This window comes from Mesocricetus auratus, unplaced genomic scaffold, assembly GCF_017639785.1.
Source record: "Mesocricetus auratus isolate SY011 unplaced genomic scaffold, BCM_Maur_2.0 Super-Scaffold_100026, whole genome shotgun sequence".
NCBI classification, from domain to species: domain Eukaryota; kingdom Metazoa; phylum Chordata; class Mammalia; order Rodentia; family Cricetidae; genus Mesocricetus; species Mesocricetus auratus.
In genome coordinates, this window is record NW_024429207.1 from 26,428,230 (window position 1) to 26,449,486 (window position 21,257).

The following is a 21,257-nucleotide window of genomic DNA, read 5'->3' on the forward strand; positions in this document are numbered from 1 at the left end:
TTTTCAGTTTCTCTTGCTAGATTTTCAGTGTTCTACGTTGAAGGAAGTGGTGAGAGCAGGAACCCCTCCCTCATATCAAATCCAAGCAGGCAATCTCTGTTTATTATATTAACAGCATAAATATGGACATTTTTGTTGATTGTTTTTCCATTGGACTGCCCTTTATTATGTCCTCACAGGTTCAAACTGGACACCACAGCTAGCAGATACATAAGAATTTATGATTCAATTTAAAACATTTAAACAAATGTGATACTTTACACAATGTCATAATGCTCATTTTAAAAGCAATACACGAGACTGGTCCAGTTAGTTTTAAAAAATTAGGTTGTGGGCAAAAAACATCCTCTGAAGTTGTTGCTTTCAAAATCCAAGCTCAGGACCTGTCAGCTGTCACACTGCCTCTTCAAAAGTCCCCTTTCCTCCCTACATAGTCACAATTTCTTTAATATGGTCAAGACAGAGACTCCAAGAAGGTGACATTTGCACAGGCTATTAAACAATTCCCCATACCCCTTCTGTATTGGACAAATCAGAGGAGGTCAAAGCTAGCTTCCTTTCAACAACAGAATGATATCATAGAGGGCATTAATGCCAGGAAATCTGAGTTACTGGGATACATTGAGGAATGCAGATTTGATTATTAAATTAGATTGAAGGCATTGTGTTAAAAGTAAATCAAAGAAGCATTAAAAATGAGGTGGTGTTCATGTGTCAACTTTGCTAAGGTAGCTTGTATTGCTGTCATTTAATAATAGTATTTTGAAGTAAAACTTACTAATAGTATTTTGAAGTAAAACTTACTCTATTGATCCACCCATGTTTAATGAACTCATTATTAAGACATTTATGTAACTACTACAGTTGCATCCATGGAAGAGTCTTGAATGTGTTAATAAATAAATTTTCATTGTAGCCAATGTTGCTTTGTTAACTCCTTTCCCTTCTGTTCATGTTTAGTATCCAAACGGTTTATCGTTAGAGTCATATAGTGTCATTGTCGCACAGCTGCTGAGCATCGGTATGGGCTTAACTTATGACAATACTGACACCTGTCACTGCACAGGAGATGTGTGCCTAATGACACCCAAAGCAATGTAAGACAACCTTCTTTATTAAACACACAGGTTTCCTCTTGCATTTGGCTGGCTTTCTATTTCTGTTAACTGAATTAAAGTATTGATGATATATATATATATATATATATATATATATATGATATGTGTAAGGGCCCCGCATGTCCTTTAGACCTGGGAGTTGGCTTTGGTTTTGTTAATGGATATCTCAGCTTTGCAGACTTCTCATTTTCTTTTATGATTTGAAACTTACACTTAGTGAGGAGAAGCAGGGATAATAAATGTATGCCAGGATAAACTATGTATAAATTCTATTTGAAAATGTTTAATTGTTCAAGTTAACATGCTTATTCTGATGTTTATAGAAAGAGTATAAGATAGAATTAAATAACTTTAAAATATACCAAAGGTTAAGACTGAAATTTTGAAGTTCAAATTACATGAATTACATGGCACTAGTAATAGAACTATCAGTAGTCCCCATGCTTAAAGACTCCAAACTTATAGGAGAATACATGTGAAAATGCACACACACTACACAGACACATACACACAGACACACTCACACATACAGAGACACTCTACACACACAGACACACTCTACATACACAGACTCACATACAGACACTCTACACATGCACACACACACACACAGACAGGCATGCATGCAGACACACACACACACAGACAGGCATGCATGCAGACACACACACACACACACACCAGACACACATACCCAACACACACAAGCACACACAGACACACACACACTCTACACATACACATGTGCACAGAAATAACAGCATCTATGACATTGCTATCTGGGTAGTGGAAGTCGGGAACTCCAAGGATCAGTACTTTGCATGTACGGAGGGGTCACCTGCACCAGGTTCTACATAAGCACAGTATGTGACAATTTTATTTTCATTGTATCATTAGTTTTCACTTTTTCTTGGTAGAAATAAAAAAGCCTAAGAAAAATCTTAGCAATCCAGTCACTGTGTTTGAAAGTGTACTTAATGTGTTCTGTGAAGGATGGCACTCTTGAAATTTTTGTCAACCACTGCATTATGGGAACAGGAGTACATAGCAGCAGCTTTGATCATGTGCACATTGATGTGTTGTAGATACTTTGAGGGTATGAAGGATTTCAGCACTTGTAGCTTGGACGAGTTTAAATATTTGTCAACGGGCAGAGACCTTGGGTGTCTCCAGGACTGGCCCGTGGAGAGAAAGCCTCGCCGCAGGCCAAGGCGAATATGTGGCAATGGGGTGCTGGAAGGTAATGAACAATGTGACTGTGGCACCTTGAAGGTTGGTATTCTTTTTTTCTCCAACTCCTCTCAGTTTCTCATGTGTAGTAGTAAGAAAACAGAAAAACTTTATCTTTTCCTTAGATTTGAATTTGACGTTTTTCTTTTGTAAAGCTAAAATCTTCAATCTGCTAGTTTTCCTTTTGTGAGTTAGCATATTGGCTCTTTGAATGGTAACTGCCTATAAGTAGTACCTTCTGACATTAATTATTGCCTGTGACATTTGAAGAGTGACTACGAAACCATATTAAACTGTCAACACAATCTGCTCTTTGCAATAGACACTAACAAGGCACTAAGAGGCAAGAGGTAGACTATGTGTAATAAGCTGGTAGGCTGTGTTCCTGCCTAATATACTGAGAAAACTGTGCTAGGGACAAGTGTTCTTAATGAAAATATTTCAAAATAAAACATCCCATCACTTATAGAAGATATAAGGTATGAAAATAAGATCAAAATAAGCTGCAGATGAAAAATGACAGAGGGACCTCAGCAGCAGGCTTGTCATATGTCAGAGAAAAGGTTGACTATGAAAGATATCATGGAATAGTATCTCTGTCAGGTCTAGAAGACACTAACAGCACCCTGGCCCCCTTGTTCTTGAAAACTTCCTGCCACCTCTTCCACAATGTTCCCTGAGTCTTAGGTGCAGGTGTTACTGTACAGACATACCATCCAGGGTTGAACACCCCATGTACACTTATTCTCTATATTCTGACCAGGTGTCTGCAAGCATGTATTTATCTATTCCCTCATAAGTTATCCCGACTCTGCAACCACACTGAACTGAGTAAGGCTTTGCATTTCTTTGCAGAACTGTACGCACAGAGCGTGCTGTGACCCTATGTCATGCCGATTAAAGCCCAAAGCTATATGCGGCTCTGGAGAGTGTTGTAAGCAAGATTGCACGGTAAGAGGAAATGCCTTTGATAAGAGTTCCAAACAGGTGGGAGGCATCAGTGTCACTCTTAGGTAGTAACTGATAACCGATGACACTTTCATGCAGCGGTATCCGTGCCACACTTGGGCTTCACTTCCTGTGCCCTCATGCACATTGTTTCTTACTTTTCTCTATGACCGCCAACATTTCCGCCTGATCACCGTGTGGCTCTGCCCGTTTCTCCCATTCACATTTTCTGTTGTAGCTTATGTGAGGGTAAGAAGTTAGACGGGTTCCGCCGAGTACCTGCTGAAGCTGGCTTACTGTCTTTTGGAAAAATCCTTTGCTCTGCTGCACTCTGCTGATGTTGCAGCTGCCCCTACTTTCTCAGTGTTAAAACTATTTAAAGAGAACACCATTAATGTTTACAGAAAAAAATGCTGAACTACGTGACCAGCATAAAATCAAAGATTGAGCAAACAGTGCTCTTATAAGTCAGTGAGTGTGGAGTTGTATTAGTCATGGTTACCTAGAAGAACAGTAGCATGCAGCCACACACCCCCACACACACCTGCACCCACACACACCAACGCACACACAAACCCCCACACGCAGCCTCCCCACCCTCCCACTCCCCATGAACACACCCATGCACACACGCACACGAGTGCACAGAGTGCTGGCTAGTTTCATGTCAACTTGACACAAGCTAGAGTTATCTGAGAGGAAACCCCAGTTGAGAAACTGTCTCACAACTATGTGTAACTCCAGTCTGGGAACCTGATGCCTCTTATGCCCTCTGAAGGCACCAGACATTTACATGGTACACATACATACATACATACATACATACATACATACATACATACATACAGATACTTATACCCATAAAATCATAAAATAAATAAATCCTTTAAAAATGGGTACAGTAGCCAGGTGGTGGCAGCAGCTCACACCTTTAATCCCAGCACTCAAGAGGAAGAGGCAGGCGGATCTCTGTGAGTTTGAGGCCAACCTGGTCTACAAAGTGAGTTCCAGGATAGCCAGGAAGGCTACACAGAGAAACCCAATAAAAGAGGGGGGCACATTGATTTAGTTATTAATATCAAGTTAACTTTAGTCTACTAACTCTGTCCCACCTAATGCAAGTACAAAAGATAATAATAGGATAATCAAATTAGTTGTCATTGCTAGACCTGAAGAGAACTTTTGATTGAATCAACCATGCCCATGCATGCTCAGAGGCATAGGGACAAATCTTCTTGAGCCTGGGATAATGGGTATGACCCATATATCTAACTGCAGCTACAGAAACATCTTCTGATAGACACGATCAGGTTGTCCATTGTCCTCTGCTACATTGTCCTATGGGAGGCCTTCAGTGATAGGATTTCTCTCTCAAGCATTCAGAGATTTTTTTCTTTTTGATCTTGGAAACTTAAAAAGAAGAATGGAAATTGAAATAAGAGGTGGGGGTGGGAAGGAGAAAGAGAGAAACATTTCTGGAAGTAACCCTTTATGTTCTTTTCTAGATAAAGCCAGTTAACACACTTTGTAGAAAACCAGTTGATGAGTGTGACTTTGAGGAATATTGTAATGGGAAACACTCATATTGTGTGCCCAACACATACTCACGTGATGGGCAGTATTGTGACTCGGGTGGAGCCTTCTGCTACCATGGAGCATGCAAGACTACTGACAAACAATGTATGGCATTGCTTGGGAAAGGTAAGGGCTGTAATGTTCCTCTAAAACTTGATTATCCTAAAGCCCACGGTTCAATTCTATAGGACAAAAGTATGCCATCTATTAGTGGCCAAAGCCTTGCTTGGTAATTATTCATTTTAAAGGAAACTCATTTTCTTGTTTCCAAGAGACAAGAAAAAGGCTCTCTGAACTTACATCAGCTTCCTGTTTGTGAAAGGAAGAATGTACAAGTAGAAGTGCGACTTTCCACAAGATTCCATTTGGTAGGCCTCACAGGGCCTGGCTTAAGCTGAAAGGAAGCTTGGTTTCTAATGGAGCAAAGTGGGGGCGGGGCTTCAAGAGCCTGCCAATGAGCAAGGGACCCTCTGATAGTTAGGAGCTCAGTTCCTTACTTGAGCATTGGGTCACTCTCTGCAAGGAAAATTAGTGTCCACGCTGACCAAGTTCATGCTAGCAGAGAACATGAAGTTTCATTCTGAACCGTCCCTTTAGGCAAGAGGCAATAAAAGCATAACTTAAAAAAAAATCACCATATTCCCCAAAGTATTTGTCTCTGGCCAAAATGTGTGATGAGGTTATGAAACTCTTATATTGAAAGAGTGACCTGGGACTGGGTCACAGAGGCCAGGCTGCTTGGCCAGGGAGCTCTGGGGACCTACCTATGTCTCCCTTACATCTTGCCACTACTGGAATTATATGCCCAGATTTTTATGTGTGTTTCAGAGATCCAAACTCCAGTCCTCAAATGTGAGGGAAGCTTTTTACTGACTGAGTCATCTCCCAGCCTGTAGCATCACTGATTTTTATAGAAACATGACAAAGAGGTCTTGGGAAGGCTTTTAGAGTCGCTCAAGGTCAAGTATGTTGCTGTGATTTTCATCAGTGTCACTCAGTGCTCACAACACCCTTATGCCAATCTATATTAATTCCCAAGTCTAAAACAAGAGCCAAAACCCCCTTTTTAAAGGACGGGTTCATTTTTATTTTATATGTACATGTGAGTGCCTGAGTGTATGTGTGCACTACGTGTGTGCAGTCCCTGCAGAGACCAGAAAAGTGAGCAGGATCCCCTGCAACTAGAGTTGCAGGCAGTTGTGAGCCTCTGCATAGGAGTGAAGAACTAAATCTGGGTCTCTGCAAGAGCAGCCAGTGTGTTTAGCAACTAAGCCACCTCCTCTGCCCCTGCTGAGATTTCAAGTATTCTTTTAAAATGTTAAGCATAAGGTCAAACATTACAAACAACAGCTAGGATAAACAGTTTAGTAAATTGATTAATAAAAGGAAAAGAAATTGGATAGGGAATCCTCTTTGCACTTTCTTTTGATTGGTATCTATATGACAGCTCCCATAAATTGATTTTTTTTGATTTGTTGAGACAGATTTTTTTTCTCTGTGTAGTTCTGGCTGTCCTGGAACTCTCTCTATAGACCACGTTGGCCTCAAACTCACTGAGATCCACCTACCTCTGCCTTCCCAGTGCTTGAGTTAAAAGTCCATGCTGCCACTGCCTGGCCCATGAGTTAATTTTTAATTATGGAACTCATACAGGTTTCTAGCTCTTCAATGTGTCATTTATTGTTGTAACCTCAGCTCAGGTTATGCCCTTGGAGACCCACATAGGCTGCAACAGGTTTCATCTTCATACCAGAGAAAGCGTTTGCAGTCCTACTGTCTTCACATAGGGCTGATTTTATTGACTGACATTTGGAATTGAGTTAGGGACATTTCAGTGACAGAAGCATTTGGGGAGGGGGAAGAGGAGAGGGGAACCATCTCAACTCATCTCTACCTGCTTCCTGTACCAGATAGCTGACATCATAGCAGGTATTCTTATTGATGCTTTTTAAAGATGTTATTTGTTCTACATCTCAGTTCTGAGTTCCCTTAAAGGGTCAAATTTAGGAGGGGGGCTTCATGTCATTAAGTGCAGAAACCCGCCCTCTTCTCTACATGAAAAGCTACACATTTCTACCTATTAACTCATAGGGTTGCTTTGCTAATGAAGTGAATGGAGATTTACATATAAATCCCAGAGAGTAAATGCCTCTTGTCTAGTTTTTTGTTGTTGTTTGCTTGTTTGCAGTGGTTCTCAACCTGTGGGTCATGACCCCTTTGGAAGTAGTCAAATGACCTTTTCACAGAGTTCATGAGAGGCCATCAGAACACAGATATTTACAGTTATGATTTACAGCACTAGCAAAAGTACAGTTATGAAGTAGCAAGGAAAATAATTTTATGATTGAGGGGTCACCATGACATGAGGAAATGTGCTAAAGGGTAGCAGCGTTAGGAAGATTGAGAGCCACTGCTTTAGAGCATTCTACGTTTGACTGCTCTGAGTGTCCTGGGACAGGGTTGTAGTGGCAGGGTGTCCAGGCAGGGAGGCTCCACAGGGCAGTTCTCAATGCTAAAAAATCAGTATGCTTGCTGTTCCCCTTCAAAAAGCTCAGTGATTCATTCACAATGAATGGTGGTTGTGTTAATCTTGATTTAAAGAAAATGTAATCTGTGTTGTGGCTTACGTTTGTCATCCCAGTACTCAGGAGGTTGATGCAGGAGGATTGCTGCCAGCTCTTCTGAGAAAACAAAACTGCATGAAGATGTCATTTTTATTGTTGAATTTTTGCTCATCCTTTTAAATTTGTACCATCTAACCCTGGTCCATATTCTTATGGGTGGGGTCTAAGTTAGATGTAGCACATCGGCTCAATTGGGATGGGCTGGACAGAAACTCATTGCTGCTGTTTGTTAAACAGAATGCCCTTTTCAAGAAAAGAACTACGGGCAGTAATAGTTCCTTTTACAAGTGCACCTACCATAGTGATTACGGCCCACTGGAGGCGATGCTTGTAGATCAGTTCCTGTATGTGCGAGAACTTGTGCAACAGTTGAAGAGTCTTGTCATTGAATAGCAATGAAAGCAAAGGTCTCAGTTCCTATCTGAATGACTGACATGAACAGTGCAGCCCACCTTTAAACCTCTGAGTCAAAGCAATGGGGGTATCTGGTATAGGTAGTTGAATTTTTGCTAGTCATGATTCTCTTTCTCTCTCTGTGTTGTGTGTTGTGTGTGTGTGTGTGTCTGTGTTCATATATATGTGGATTGATGTAGATGAATGATAGTGCCCTTTCTACTTTAAAAATTCAATAATTTAATACTTACTAGGATGCAAGGGCATGGGAATGAGAAATCTAGCATGGAACACAGAAGGGAAGCTTAGCCTGGGTTACGCTCTGGGCACTGTGCTCTACTTTATAGAATGAACTGTCTCTTCCCAGTAAATGAAGAACTAAGCAAGAAAGCAATCAAAGGGAATAGAGAGGACCACATCTGCACGTCTCTCTAAAAATATGAAACCCCTAAGCCTGTTAACCAAACTTCCTTCCTTCCTTCCTTCCTTCCTTCCTTCCTTCCTTCCTTCCTTCCTTCCTTCCTTCATTTGTTCCCTCCCTTCCTCCCTCCCTCCCCCCCCCCAGTCTCCTAGGCTGTAATAGAACCCAGATAACTGTTTGCAACTATCTCAATCCCAACAATGTATCGATGCTAAGGGGTCACATTGTAGTTCCCAGTACGGCTCTATAAGTCCTGTAGTGTGAGCTGAACTCTTAATCCATCTCCGTTTTTTTTTTGTCTTTACCTTTAGGAGTGAGAGGTGCTCCCTTCTGGTGTTTTGAAGAGATGAATTCCAGAGGTGATAGATTTGGCAACTGTGTTTCTCGACTTTGTAAATTTCAGTATGTGTTTGGAAAATTATACTTTTGATTAGAATGTAGATTCTCAATTACTAGAAGGTATTCTATGTGAACCACAGTGGGGTACGTTGCCAGGTTTCCTTTGTCACATGATCTCAACTGAACGGTTGTTGTCACTTTCCATGGGAACATTTGTTCAGTACCTGCAATGTTAAAGCTACAATGACCTTGGAAACTGTTTCCATAGTTATGGTAAACTATTCATTGTGTTAGATAGTTCACATACATATTTATGGTAAACATGATATACCTTACAAAATATATCCAATAAAAGTTATCCTGTTTTACTTATTAAAAATCTTATAATAAATGATCATTAGTTAGAATTCCCATAGCTAGAACAAAGCATAAAAGAGCTGTCATGATGATTAGTTTTTTACTTCTAAATTACCTCATTAAAAAAATTCATGTTATGCTAATTTTTATGGAGGAAAAAATGATTCAACCTTAATTTAAATTAGTGAGACATTATTTTTAACTTAGATGTTTACTAGTTTAAAGAGGAATACATTCTGTTTTCACACTGTGTAGGGAGCTAAAACAAATAAAAAGGTTAGAGAAGGGTGGGATTATACTTGCTGATTTTCTTAATGTGGAACCTTAATTGCTAGTCTGCAATATCACTTACTTTTTAAAATAAATCCTAAGAGACCTTTTCCCTTATGCTTCCAGAAATGTTCTGTGTGGGAAGTTAGTCTGTACATGGCCATACAAGAAGTTAGTGAGGCTCGCAAATATGTCTGCGGCTTATACACATGTACGAGATGACATATGTGTATCTCTATATAAAGGCGGAAGGATACCTAAGCAGACAATGACATCATACAGCAGTCTTGAAGAAAGAGATGAAACATTTGTAGAAGATGGCATTATCTGTGGCCCTGATATGGTAACTTGAAATACTTTAAACTAATTTAAAATTATTGTGTGGTCATAACTATTTTGACACTATATCAAGCAGTATATCATCTACAATTTCTTCACTGTGGTAAAAAGTTCAATAACGAAGTTTCACATCTTAATAGATGAGTGTCATTTAGTGGTACCAAGCTCACCCCCAATGCTGAGCAACCATCACACCACTGTGCGTCTCTGTAGCCTTTTCATCTTGTAGAGCTGAAGGTCTACCTATGGGAGAACTCTTCCTTCCCCTCTGCAGTCTCTGGAACCCCCTTTCTGCGCTCTGTGTTCCCTGTAGACATGACACAAAGTGGAATTATTCAACATTTGTTGTTTGGTTTATTTCACTTAGGTGAGATCCTTAGGGACCATCCACACGGTAGCAGAAATTACAGCTGCTATTTCAAGGCTGTGTACTATTTCACTGTTTGTATATATTGGGTATTGTTTATTCATTCTTCAGCTCATGGCTATTTTCAGACTTTATATACTATAAATAATGCTGCAGGATCAGATGTGCTCCTGATCCTGCTTTTAGTTATTTTGAGTGTCTACTAAGAAGTAGAATTGCCCCTTTCTAAGGTAACACTGTTTTCAGTGTTTTGAATAACTACTACATCATTATCCATAATGGCCAGAGCATTTTGTATTCCTAGCAACATTTTACATAGCGTGTGTGATAATGTTGGTTTCAGTTTGACAGAATCTAGAATCACCTCAGAAACAAGCTTTGGCATATTTGTAAGGTATCCCCTTGTAGGTGATGGAGATAGGAGACACACCCTGAATGTGGGTGAGACCATTTCATAAGCTGGGATTCCAGACCAAACACTGCCTGCCCTCCCTTCTTCTGCCTCTTGCTTCCTCTCTACCCCACCTTTCTCTTGAATAGGGATGCAGCATGGTCAGCTGCCTGGGGCTGCCGGGTCACCTCTGCCATGATGGACGGTATCCTCTCAAACTGTAAATAGTAAACCTTAGTCACAGCCAAAACAGTGAACAATGTGGCTTCTGGTTCCTCCAAGGCATCACTAGCCTGATGGGAGATATCATTCTCTAAATCTGTCTCTCTTATTGGTTGTTGAATACAGCAACGTTGGCCAATAGGAAAGCAAGATAGGTGGGACTAGGAGTCGAGGAGGATTCTGGGAAAGCAGGCACAGACAGGATGGAGAAAGTCAGAGGAGTGAGAGGTCTGGACCCTGTTCTCTGGTAAGCGAAGACCACATGGAAATACTATTAGCAATTATGGATTAATAATTGTGAGGCCAGGGCACAGAATCATGGATTTTCTTGGAGGAGATATAGTTGGTTACAGATTCAAAACCCTTACTGAACATGCTTCTATTTTGACCTGCCTGTGTATGCCATGTATAGCTTTACTAGGCCCTTTTGATCACTTGTGAGAATATTCCTGAGCAGGAAGACAGATTCCAGGTAGAAGGGTTTTTTGGTTTGTTTGTTTTGTTTTAGTTTTTTGGTTTGCCTGAGTTTAGCCAATGGTCATCAATTTCACTGCAGCCTGAGTGAAATTCCCTTGGGGTGGGGAATCGCTTTCCATCTGGGAAGCAGTGATGAGGGGAGCTGAAACAAAATGTGACCACAAAGGTCATACCTCCAGTGACCTGGTCTTCAACAAGGTCTCATCTAGTCTCTAACAATGCTCAACAATGCCATCAAATGAATCCATGAATGGGTTGATGTAATTCTGATAGCAAAGCGGCTGTGATCAGTCATTTCCTCCAAACTCTTCAGCCGGCCTCTTTAAACTTTAACACAGGAGCTATTACACATTGCTTAAGATACAAAATGTAACAATTCTTAACAGGTTTTGTGCGTCTAGGAATTGTTCATTCCAGCTACATAATCCAGTTTCTGGCAAACATTCTTATTTCTGTGCAATTGATGGTGGCATTCTGATTTTTCATTTCTGATTTTATATACTTGAACCAAAACTATTACTTGCCACTGAGTCTTTGTCAAGTTTGCTCTCTCAAAGAAATTCAAGGTTTGATCTTACCAGGTTCATTGTTTCTGTTCTCTAACTTGTTTCTCTGTGCTCTAGCTTTGGTTCCGAGTTCCTACCAGTTGTAGGCTGGCTTGTTGTCACTTCTGCATCGTTTTTTAAAGTTATGAAGATCTGTTATTTGAATTCTCCTAAAGAAATCCCATTCTAGCATTGCCCACGCCATTCTCCATTGCATATTTTCCCCTTTCTATGCTCCTGTGGAGAGTGATGTCTCAGGAGTCATCTTTGCATTCCTGCTGTGACTCAGGCAGGCAAAGGGAGGGTTTGTTTTTGTCCCGCATAGTCCAGTGTGGTAAGGAAGAAGCATGGTGACAGTTGGTCGCATGCACCTGCTGTCAGAGAGCAGTAGATGTTGATTCTCACTTCCTTTCTCCTTTTTCTTCAGTCTACTGTCACAGGAGCCATCTTACCTCAACCCAATGTAGAAACTCCTTCCCAGGCAGGCCCGGAGACTTATCTCCCTGGGAACCCTAGATCCTATTAAGTTGGCAATCCATATTAACTACTGAAAGTCCACCCCTTACCCACTCAACATCCAGCATATCCATTTTAAGCATATCTCCTTTTAACTTTCCTCCTCTCTCCAATGGTTCATGACCACTTGATGCAAAATCCTTTCTGTCCAACTGCAAAGGTCTCTATAGTCATTTCAGTTCCAACACTGTTCAAGGGTGAAATTCTATCCCGAGGCAGACTCTTACCCATCAAGTGGGTGTCTCTTCTATCCAAGGGACTACTGGCAACTTAGACTTACCTTTACATCTTCATTCCTCCTTGTAATAATTCTGATCATGCCTCCTATTGCCTAGCATAAGCCACCCTCTGTATCCATGGAGCAGGTAGGTCTCTGATCCCTCAGTCTTTGCATTCAAGACACTTGTGAAAACAGTGCCATGTGGATGGATGATGCTGGCAAGGTTTGCTGCCAGTTTGAGATGTAGCCTGAGTTCCTGGACCACAGATACATTGATTGGCCTCCATGTGCTGACCATAGGGAAACACTGTCCTGTGGTGTTTTTGAGAAGAGAGCCCCTTTTGCACATCCTATGTTTAGGCTCTCTCCTTTTCAAATGAATTTGGATTCCCACAAGATGAAAATTTCGAAGGGCTGTACCTTTCCCTCGGGAATCCTTTCCTGTGGTACTAGTTTAGAGCAGACTCTCCCAGTACTGCCTTTGTCTACAACATTAAACCCATACCTTCCCGGACAAACATCGTGCTTCCAAATTCTGCTGGTTGTGCTCTCTCTCACTCTGTCTCGGTCTCTGTCTCTCTGTCTCTGTCTCTCTCTCTGTCAATCTTTCTCTCTCTCTCTCTCTCTCTCTCTCTCTCTCTCTCTCTCTCTCTCTCTCTCTCTCACTAGGGCATAGTAAACAGTACAGCCTGAATGCCCTTACATGTCCCATATGTCCCCTACCAAACAAATAGTTTATACTATACAACTTAGCTTAATTTGAGATGTCAAGCCTGTAGCCGAGTTCCTAGCAGTAGTCCCTGCAGTTTTTTAAGCCATGTGAGCCAAGTCCCCACTGCCTATGTTCCCCTCAGCATGCTGAGTTTCCAAGGTCCTAGCACAATGGCCTTTGTGGCTTTGCCTATAACATTCCAGGAATTTTCTAGCTCCACACTCCATGTGCTCCCTGCGAGTCACTTCTAAAGACCTCCCAACAACTTTATGTCGGCAATGACTATGCTTCCGATACAAGGATTATGTGCTGATTAGTTTTGAGAATAACTCATCAAATAGGAGATTTATCTGTAAAAGTTCACTCACTTTGGGACACACAGCTTCCCACTACTTGTGATCAAAACTGATATCATTTCCTACAAATCCTTCATCTTTGCAAGAGGTCTTCTTATGGCAGAAGGCTTGAAAATAGGATGCAAAAGTCCTCACATAGTTTGCAGGTTGTAAGCACAAAACTCATTTAAATATATAAAAATTACCTTTTTCTTGGCCATAGTATCACAGGTTTGAATCCTCCTTATAGGCAATGTGAATTTTGTTTTCCTGTAAGTGTCTTGTTTTTTGTCCATGCTCTCAATTTCATGGTTTGACTGCCTTTATTTTTTATATTTGCCTCACTTTTCTTTAGTACTGTATGTCCGCAGAGTGCAAAGAAGCAAGGTTTCTCACAGATTATACTTGTGATGCTAATAGAGATTGTAATAGCCACGGGGTAAGTATTTATTTTAACATGGCTTTCATATTCCAATAGAGAAAACATTAAACCTGACTCATTTACCATATTTACTATATTTATTATATGGCACATATCTATTATATCATATTTTACCATATGTAATATATATAACATATATCTCATATATATTTATAGATGTATTTATATATTTAAAATTTATTTATAATTTATATATTATATAGATGCATTATATTTATATTATTTATATTTATTATGTTACATATACATATTACCTATATTTACTATATTTATCGTACTTATTATAATTTGTAATTCCAGCTTTCTTTTCATATCACACTTGCCAGATAGCCACAGAATATAGTTGTGGATGTGTTAAATGTCTGATGACTATGTGGACTGGGGGATGTACAGCGAGTGCATCCTTGTGTATCCACAGAACTATGCAACCCTCTGCTTACAGAGACAAGGCAGGGGGCAGTGAAGCAATGTTGTTAGAAAGTTATTGCTGGCCTTACTAGAGTCTCAGATACCCCCTGAAGCTAGCAAGTATGACGATTCATTGGCTGTTATTGGTAGTTGTGGTACTTGGGTATGGTTGTGGGAAAGTTGAAAAGAAATTAGAAAAGAAAAGATGACTTGGCCACAGGAGCTTAGATGTCCCCTCTGAAGTGTGGGCAGTTAGGAGAGGAACTTTGGCGGATTTGTCCATGTAAACTAAATTTCCTAGAGTGCAATCCTTTGCAGTGCTCCGTTGTTCTTTTGGATTTTTCCAGGTTTGCAACAACTTTCAGCATTGCCACTGTGATAAAGGATACAAACCTCCTAATTGTGAACAAATGCCAGGACACTTTGGAAGCATTGATGACGGACATACGTCCCATTTTCAAGGTCATAGTTCTTAAAATCTTATTGATTGAATGTAACATGTTAAGAGGATAAATCAAAGGCTCACATCTATAATATAGTTTGGCAAATGGGGCTTTTCATGACTTTAAAAATGTTGGACTGTACAGTTTCTTAGATCTTTTCCCTATCAGTAGTTACATTGCATATAAAGGTAAAAGCATCCCTAGTGTCAGTAATTTTAGTGTGGTTTTGAGACTTCTGTGCAAAAAAGGTCTCTTAACAGATGAGCAACCCACTGTGGTTTTTACTGAAGATATTTCTATACCATGAAGTAAACAATAGTAAGCTATCAAGGAAATAGTTTGCTCACTCGATGTCCTTAAGGGCACAATGCCTTTACTCTTGGAAATTTTTATTTCTGTTATTGTTCTCCTTTTCTTTGTCATAGAACCAGGGACTCAGGCTGACCAATGACAGGGCAGATCTTGGGAGGACACATTGAGACAAACACGTTTGAGTATGAAATGGCAGATCCAAATTTCATCTCCAGAGCCAAGCTGTTAGTGAGATTGAAGGACAAGTTGCCAGCATTAACATTTACATGAAAGGCATTTGCCTCTTGGTAAAACAGAACTTAGTGGCTTCTACTGGGCAGGAAACTTGCTTTTAAATCCCATGATTACTGGGACTCCTACATTCAGCCTCATTTAACCTTATTTAGATCCCAAGGTCCCAGCTCCTAAACACCATTACATCAACTGTTGAGTCTCAAAATCTCAAAGGAGTCAGTATCACCTATAACATTATTTAACCATATGTCTCCTAAAAATTCATGTTCTTCCAATGTGTAAATATTCATTCTATCTTTGCTGTACAAATCTTGAACAGTTCCAGCATCAGTTTTTAGTCCAAAGCTGCCTATGAATGTTGTCTAAATTAATATGAGCTACATTGAAATTGTGATTCACATAGAGCAAACGTTCCTCAGGGGCTATTGTCCTGATAAAGGAAAGCTAAAGAACAGTGATGAAGCTGGGCGTTGGTGGCGCACACCTTTAATCCCAGCACTCGGGAGGCAGAGGCAGGCGGATCTCTGTGAGTTCGAGGCCAGGCTGGACCGACAGCCTCCAAAACAGAGAAACCCTGTCTTGTAAAACCAAAAAAAAAAAAAAAAAAAAAAAAAAAAGAACAGTGATGAACTGGAGTGGGATTGAAGTTCAAAAGGGGAGACCATGGAAAAGAAGGAAAGGCATGGGTTCAGAGCAAGCCTGAATCTAGCCAGCCAACTTCCATTGGAGCTCATATTGAAAATAACTATTTGTCTTGATAATCTTGGTAATTCCCCCAGCAATCCTTCATGGCAACCAAGGCGTCTTGTAGCCTGCCCCTGATAACTACTCCAGTGTTTACTCTTAATCTTCTCTAAGTCTTCATCCATTTTCTTAAGTATTCATTAGAACAGCAACCCTTTCCAAGTACCAAACCTATTAACTGTCAGGCATCTTTGGATACACAGAATGAGCAGCTAATATACAAAGATACAATGATGGATTTCCCACCCTTGATATATGTGAACCTGGTTCACACTATCATGTGGATGGCAAAGTCCTTAGATTGGCAGGGTGGGTTGATAAACGAGAAAGGAATTAAATAAATCATTGTAATCATTTTATCATCTAAGAAATTAACATGGATTGAAAGACTGAAATAATTAATAGGTTATATATAGATATGGATGTGTATACACACATAACAGTAAATGAAGAAGAGGGCATGGATTTGAAAGAAAGCAAGGAGGACAGGGAGGGCTTGAAGGAAGGAAAGGGAAGAGGAAATGGTGTAACTATAATCAAAAGGGAAAAAATAATTTTAAAAGGGACTAACACTTTAACTGTATACTTTGATTCAATTTTATAGTTTTTCTTTTGTTTCTACAATTATACTGTAGTATATTTGAATGAAGTGTTTAATGTTTGAGTAATGATATCTTTTCCATTTTTCCATTTGGTTAATAAAATCTCACATGCAATTTAAAACTGGTGTTTTCCATTCTAGATAAAAGCTCTAAGCGGCAGGAAAGTTATGGTACTTTTTCAAAACAGCAGCTTCAGCTCATTTTCTATATATCTATACCCGCAGTTATCATTATTACAGCTGTATTTATAAAGCAGAGTAAACTGAGACAGCTATGTGACAGAGAAGGAAGTGAAAGCAACAGGTATATTTAGATATGCACGTACTTTTACTATTATTATATCAAATCGGTCAGTTTTATTTAAAATAAGATCATAGGTAAGGCAATACGAAGAGAGGCACAGATATACCTTGCAAAGTGGGTTCATTTCCATGTGTATTCCCGTCACTAAAATCTCAGTTTGCCATCAACATTAAGAAGCGAGTACTGCTGTACTCCTGTCTCTGTCTTCCATGTTGGGATTACAAGCCCATGGCACAATACTCATTGGTTACCATGGAACCCATGCAAACCTGAGTTTTGGTGCTTAGTCCCCATGTACAATCCTGACCCTGTTCCCTCACCCAAAGAAAGTTGTAGCATGGGTAAAAAAGACATTACCACACACATGTACTCATACATGAACATGTGTGCACACACGTGACATGTTGTCTTTCACAAACCTTTAAGAAACGCTTGGTATTTGTTTTGCAATACCATTTGGGAGTTAATTGAAACATACTTTTATCCACATAAACATTGTTGGCATCTAAAGTAAAAGTGATTTAACATAAATTATTAAACATGAAATACTGCTTAAGTGCACATATATAGCAAAAATTCTCAAAATTGTTTAGTATTTATCATAGGATTGTTAGAGTGTTTCTGAAGTTCAAACTTATCTTGGCATTTTCACAAAAATATTGTAGCTTTATTTATGGGCTAGTATGATTTGGTTAATTTGATTTTTTGCACATTGCTAATGATTTTGTCTTAGTCATGATCAGGGAGAACATAGGGCCATCTATTTCTCCCTGAGTGTGGAGATTTGGGTTAATAGTGTAAATACTTGAACTAGTTTAAAGTGAGAAGACTCATGTGGAGACAGCATCTATTCACACTGGGAAATTACATTTCATGTATGTGGATCACACTGTTTCCTCAGACAGCTATTTTTGTATTTGATATCTGAGATTTAATTTTCTCCAGTTTAAAATGGACTTTATCAATTCTATAGATCCATGACAGAAGACAGTGGGACTAACAGCAAGTTGACCACCAGCAAAGGAAGGTAAGTGTGGAGAGATACAGTTTATCATTCTGTAGTGATTAGCTTTTAGGGCTGCTGAAAGTGGCTAGTTTATAGACCACACACTCCTTTATGGTAGTCTTCACAGTTGTCATCATAGACTGTCTTATGATAGTAAGCAATGAAATGTGGTTCCCTGATATCCTGGAATCTTCCATTGATTTGTCTAGAAGATTGATGGTTGGACTTTGATGCTATTATACATGAGACTACCAATTTTTGGTAGAGGAAAGAATTTATTAGAAGAGGGATGGAGGATCTCTAAATCTGATGACATTTTACTGTCACATAAATAGATATCTGATAAAGATGCCCTTACACACATAGTCAGGAGATTATCTCAAAGAAATGAGTGTTAGCAAGATTGATCTTGGAGTTTTTATGGCTTTTGTTCTTTAAATCCATCTAGGGAAGTAGAGTTAGATATCACGGAAAAGTAAATCATTTGCATGGATTTGTCATCCCTTGACTTTCAGTTATAGAAATTTCCCTTACAAAACAGTGGGTAGCATATAATAGAGGAAACTATTCAGTGCAGAATCTATGATTATTTTAAGTTCTTCACCACTCTAGTATGAAGTCACATAATATAATGGTTTATTCAGTAAAACTTGAGATTAATGACTGAGCTAGGAGAATTCTTAGAGATGTATTATTATGTACTGACAGTTATCTTTGTCATTCTGTTTTTAAAAGTCTGCTTTATGGTCTATAAAAATTAGAATTATTTGAATTATAAGGAGATATATTTTATATGACACATTTTTTGTGGGGAGACATGAATATATGTGTGTTTGCCCCACAATAGGGACCAATGACAGACCTAAGTAATGATAGTACTGAAATGTGACTTGATGAGTTTATTGGTGACTTATAGGAATATGGATTAAAGTTTAGTCACAGGATAAGAAATGACTCAGACAGATAACTAGTTGTATTATCAAATGACTATTCCAACATTTGGTGATTACTAATAATAGTTGGAATCTCTCTATGATGACTTGCAGGTAGCTCCCTAAGTTGGGTAGTCTCTCTCCTCAGCAATCCTTACAGCAAATATAACCTTGGGGAGGGAGGAGTCTTTGTGTCAGGTAAGTTTTAAAGACTTCCTGAGACAAGTTGTTTACTTTCTGAATCTTAAATCTTAATATTTACAACTTCTTGAGTTATAACAAACTACCATCTAGGATGAATTTTTACTTCAGATGAAATTGCTGCATAAAGCATGTGTATTTATTGCAAACCCTAACAACATAGAAAAAGACAAGCTAATTGTACTCAAAGATACTGGATGGAAAGAAGAGTAGAAACACATACATACAGAAAAAAAAACTGAAGGTGTAAGCAAAGACAAACGATGATTCTTTGTAAAGTTCATAAAATTTATACATAACTCAAAAGAGAGAATTATTAATGTAAAATTACAATATTTTTATTCTCTAGGCATTAGAAGAACATAAATTCAGGAAATTAAAACATTTAGATGAAATATATGCCCTTCCCCAAAACATGTCTGTCTCGAGCTTCTCAGGATATAATAGTGAAAACAACCGACCAATTACAGCTATATAGCTACTCAAAATATGAAATCTACAATTTAAACTCTGTTTGTCAGCTATGGTGGCACATACCTACAATTTCAACCCTTGGGAGGATTAGAAAATAGGATCATTATGGCTCCCAATTGCTGGGATTATAGGTAGAAGCCATTACATTTGGCTCTATTTAAATTTTTGCATTAATTTTTATTAGAGATATCTATCTATATAGCTTACTTTTGTGCTACTTTTGTCTAACTCAGGCATCCTGATGATTTTTTTTGTTAATTTGATATAATCTAGACTCATAGGCACAGGGAATCACGAGGATATATAGCTCAGGTTGGCCCATGGGCATGCCTGGGGAGGATTATCTTGATTATGTTAACTGAGGTTGGAAGGCACACCCACTGTGGGGGGTACCATTCCCCATCAGGAGAAAGAGAGCCAAGAACAAGTGTGCATACATTCACATTCTCTTTGCTCTTGGCTGTGGATATGACTAAATCTGCCTCAAGTTTCTGCTGCATTATCTTCCCCATTGATGTACTGTAACCTAGAACTGTGTGCTAAATATTTCTTCCCTGAAAATACAAATCAAAACCACTCTGAGATTCCATCTTACACCGATCAGAATGGTTAAAATAAAACATACCAGTGACAGCTTATGCTGGAGAAGATGTGGAGAAAGGGGAACACTCCTCCATTGCTGGTGGGAGTGCAAACTTGAACATTCACTGTGGAAATCAGTATGGCAATTTATCAGAAAATTAGGGATCAACCTACCTCAAGACCCTGGATTACCACTGTTGGGTATATATCTGAAAGAGGCACATTCACACCACAAGGACATTTGCTCAACTATGTTAATAGCAACATTATTTGTAACAGTCAGATCTTGGGAACCTCAACTGCAGAGTGTATAAAAAATGTAGCATATTTACACAATGGAGTACTACTCAGTGGTAAGTGACATCCTAAATTCCCAAGCAAATGGACAGAATTAGAAAAAAAACCATCCTAAGTGCAGTAACCCTAAACCAGAAAGACAAATATAGTATGTACTCATAAGTGGATACCGGACAAAAGCAAATGATACCCAGTCTACAATCCACAGCCTCAGAGAAGCTAGAACCCTCTTCCAGAAACAAATGGAAGCAGATGCAGAAATTCACAACTAACCAATGGGCCAAGCTCCTGGAGTACAATCGAAGTGAGGGAGGATCAAAAATATTAACAAAGGAGTCAAGACCATGATAGGGAAACCCACAGAATCAGCTGACCCGAGCTAGCAAGAGATCACTGACTCAGGTCTGACATAGGGGAATCTGAATAAGATCAAACTAGGATCCTTTCATATAGGTGACAATGGTGTGACTGGAACAATATATGAGGCCACTGGCAGTGGGTCCAAGACCTAATACTAATGCACAAACTGACTTAGTGGAGCCCATTCTATATGGAGAGATACCTTGCTCAGCCTAGACACAGGGGTGTGGGGGTGGAGAGGAGCCTTGGCCCTGCCTCAACTAGATGATGGGACAGACTTAGTAGACTTCCTATGGGAAGCCTTACCCTCTCCATGGAACAGATGGGAGGAGGAGAGAGTTGAGGGAGTGGGAGGAAAGGAGGAATGGGGAACTGGGATTGGAATTTAAAAAGTTAATTAATAAAATAAAAGAGGAAAGAAAGAGATTTCTTCCCTGAGTTGCTTTTGTCATGGTATTTTATCATAGCAACCAGAAAAGAAATTAAGAGAGGCACCAGAATGATGGTTGCCTTGTCAA

At 39.4% G+C, this 21,257-nt stretch overlaps 1 protein-coding gene across 4 annotated transcripts in view; it reads left to right on the forward strand.

Moving 5' to 3' along the window:
* The window catches only part of LOC101838292 (disintegrin and metalloproteinase domain-containing protein 5), a 31,068-nt gene extending 12,045 nt beyond the window's left edge, over positions 1-19,023 (forward strand). For 2 of the 4 annotated variants that reach the window (XM_040731954.1, XM_040731957.1), the window contains 11 exons: positions 961-1,097; positions 2,204-2,390; positions 3,204-3,299; positions 4,802-4,997; positions 8,621-8,711; positions 9,402-9,618; positions 13,755-13,838; positions 14,597-14,711; positions 16,725-16,887; positions 17,861-17,914; positions 18,940-19,023. In XM_040731954.1, coding sequence (XP_040587888.1) covers positions 961-1,097; positions 2,204-2,390; positions 3,204-3,299; positions 4,802-4,997; positions 8,621-8,711; positions 9,402-9,618; positions 13,755-13,838; positions 14,597-14,711; positions 16,725-16,887; positions 17,861-17,914; positions 18,940-18,943 — 1,344 coding nt within the window. In that variant the 3' untranslated portion in view covers positions 18,944-19,023. Of the gene's footprint in view, positions 1-960; positions 1,098-2,203; positions 2,391-3,203; positions 3,300-4,801; positions 4,998-8,620; positions 8,712-9,401; positions 9,619-13,754; positions 13,839-14,596; positions 14,712-16,724; positions 16,888-17,860; positions 17,915-18,939 lie in introns of those variants that run through there. The other 2 variants (XM_040731955.1, XM_040731956.1) reach the window with 2 other exon arrangements.
* The last annotated feature ends 2,234 nt before the right edge of the window (positions 19,024-21,257 follow it).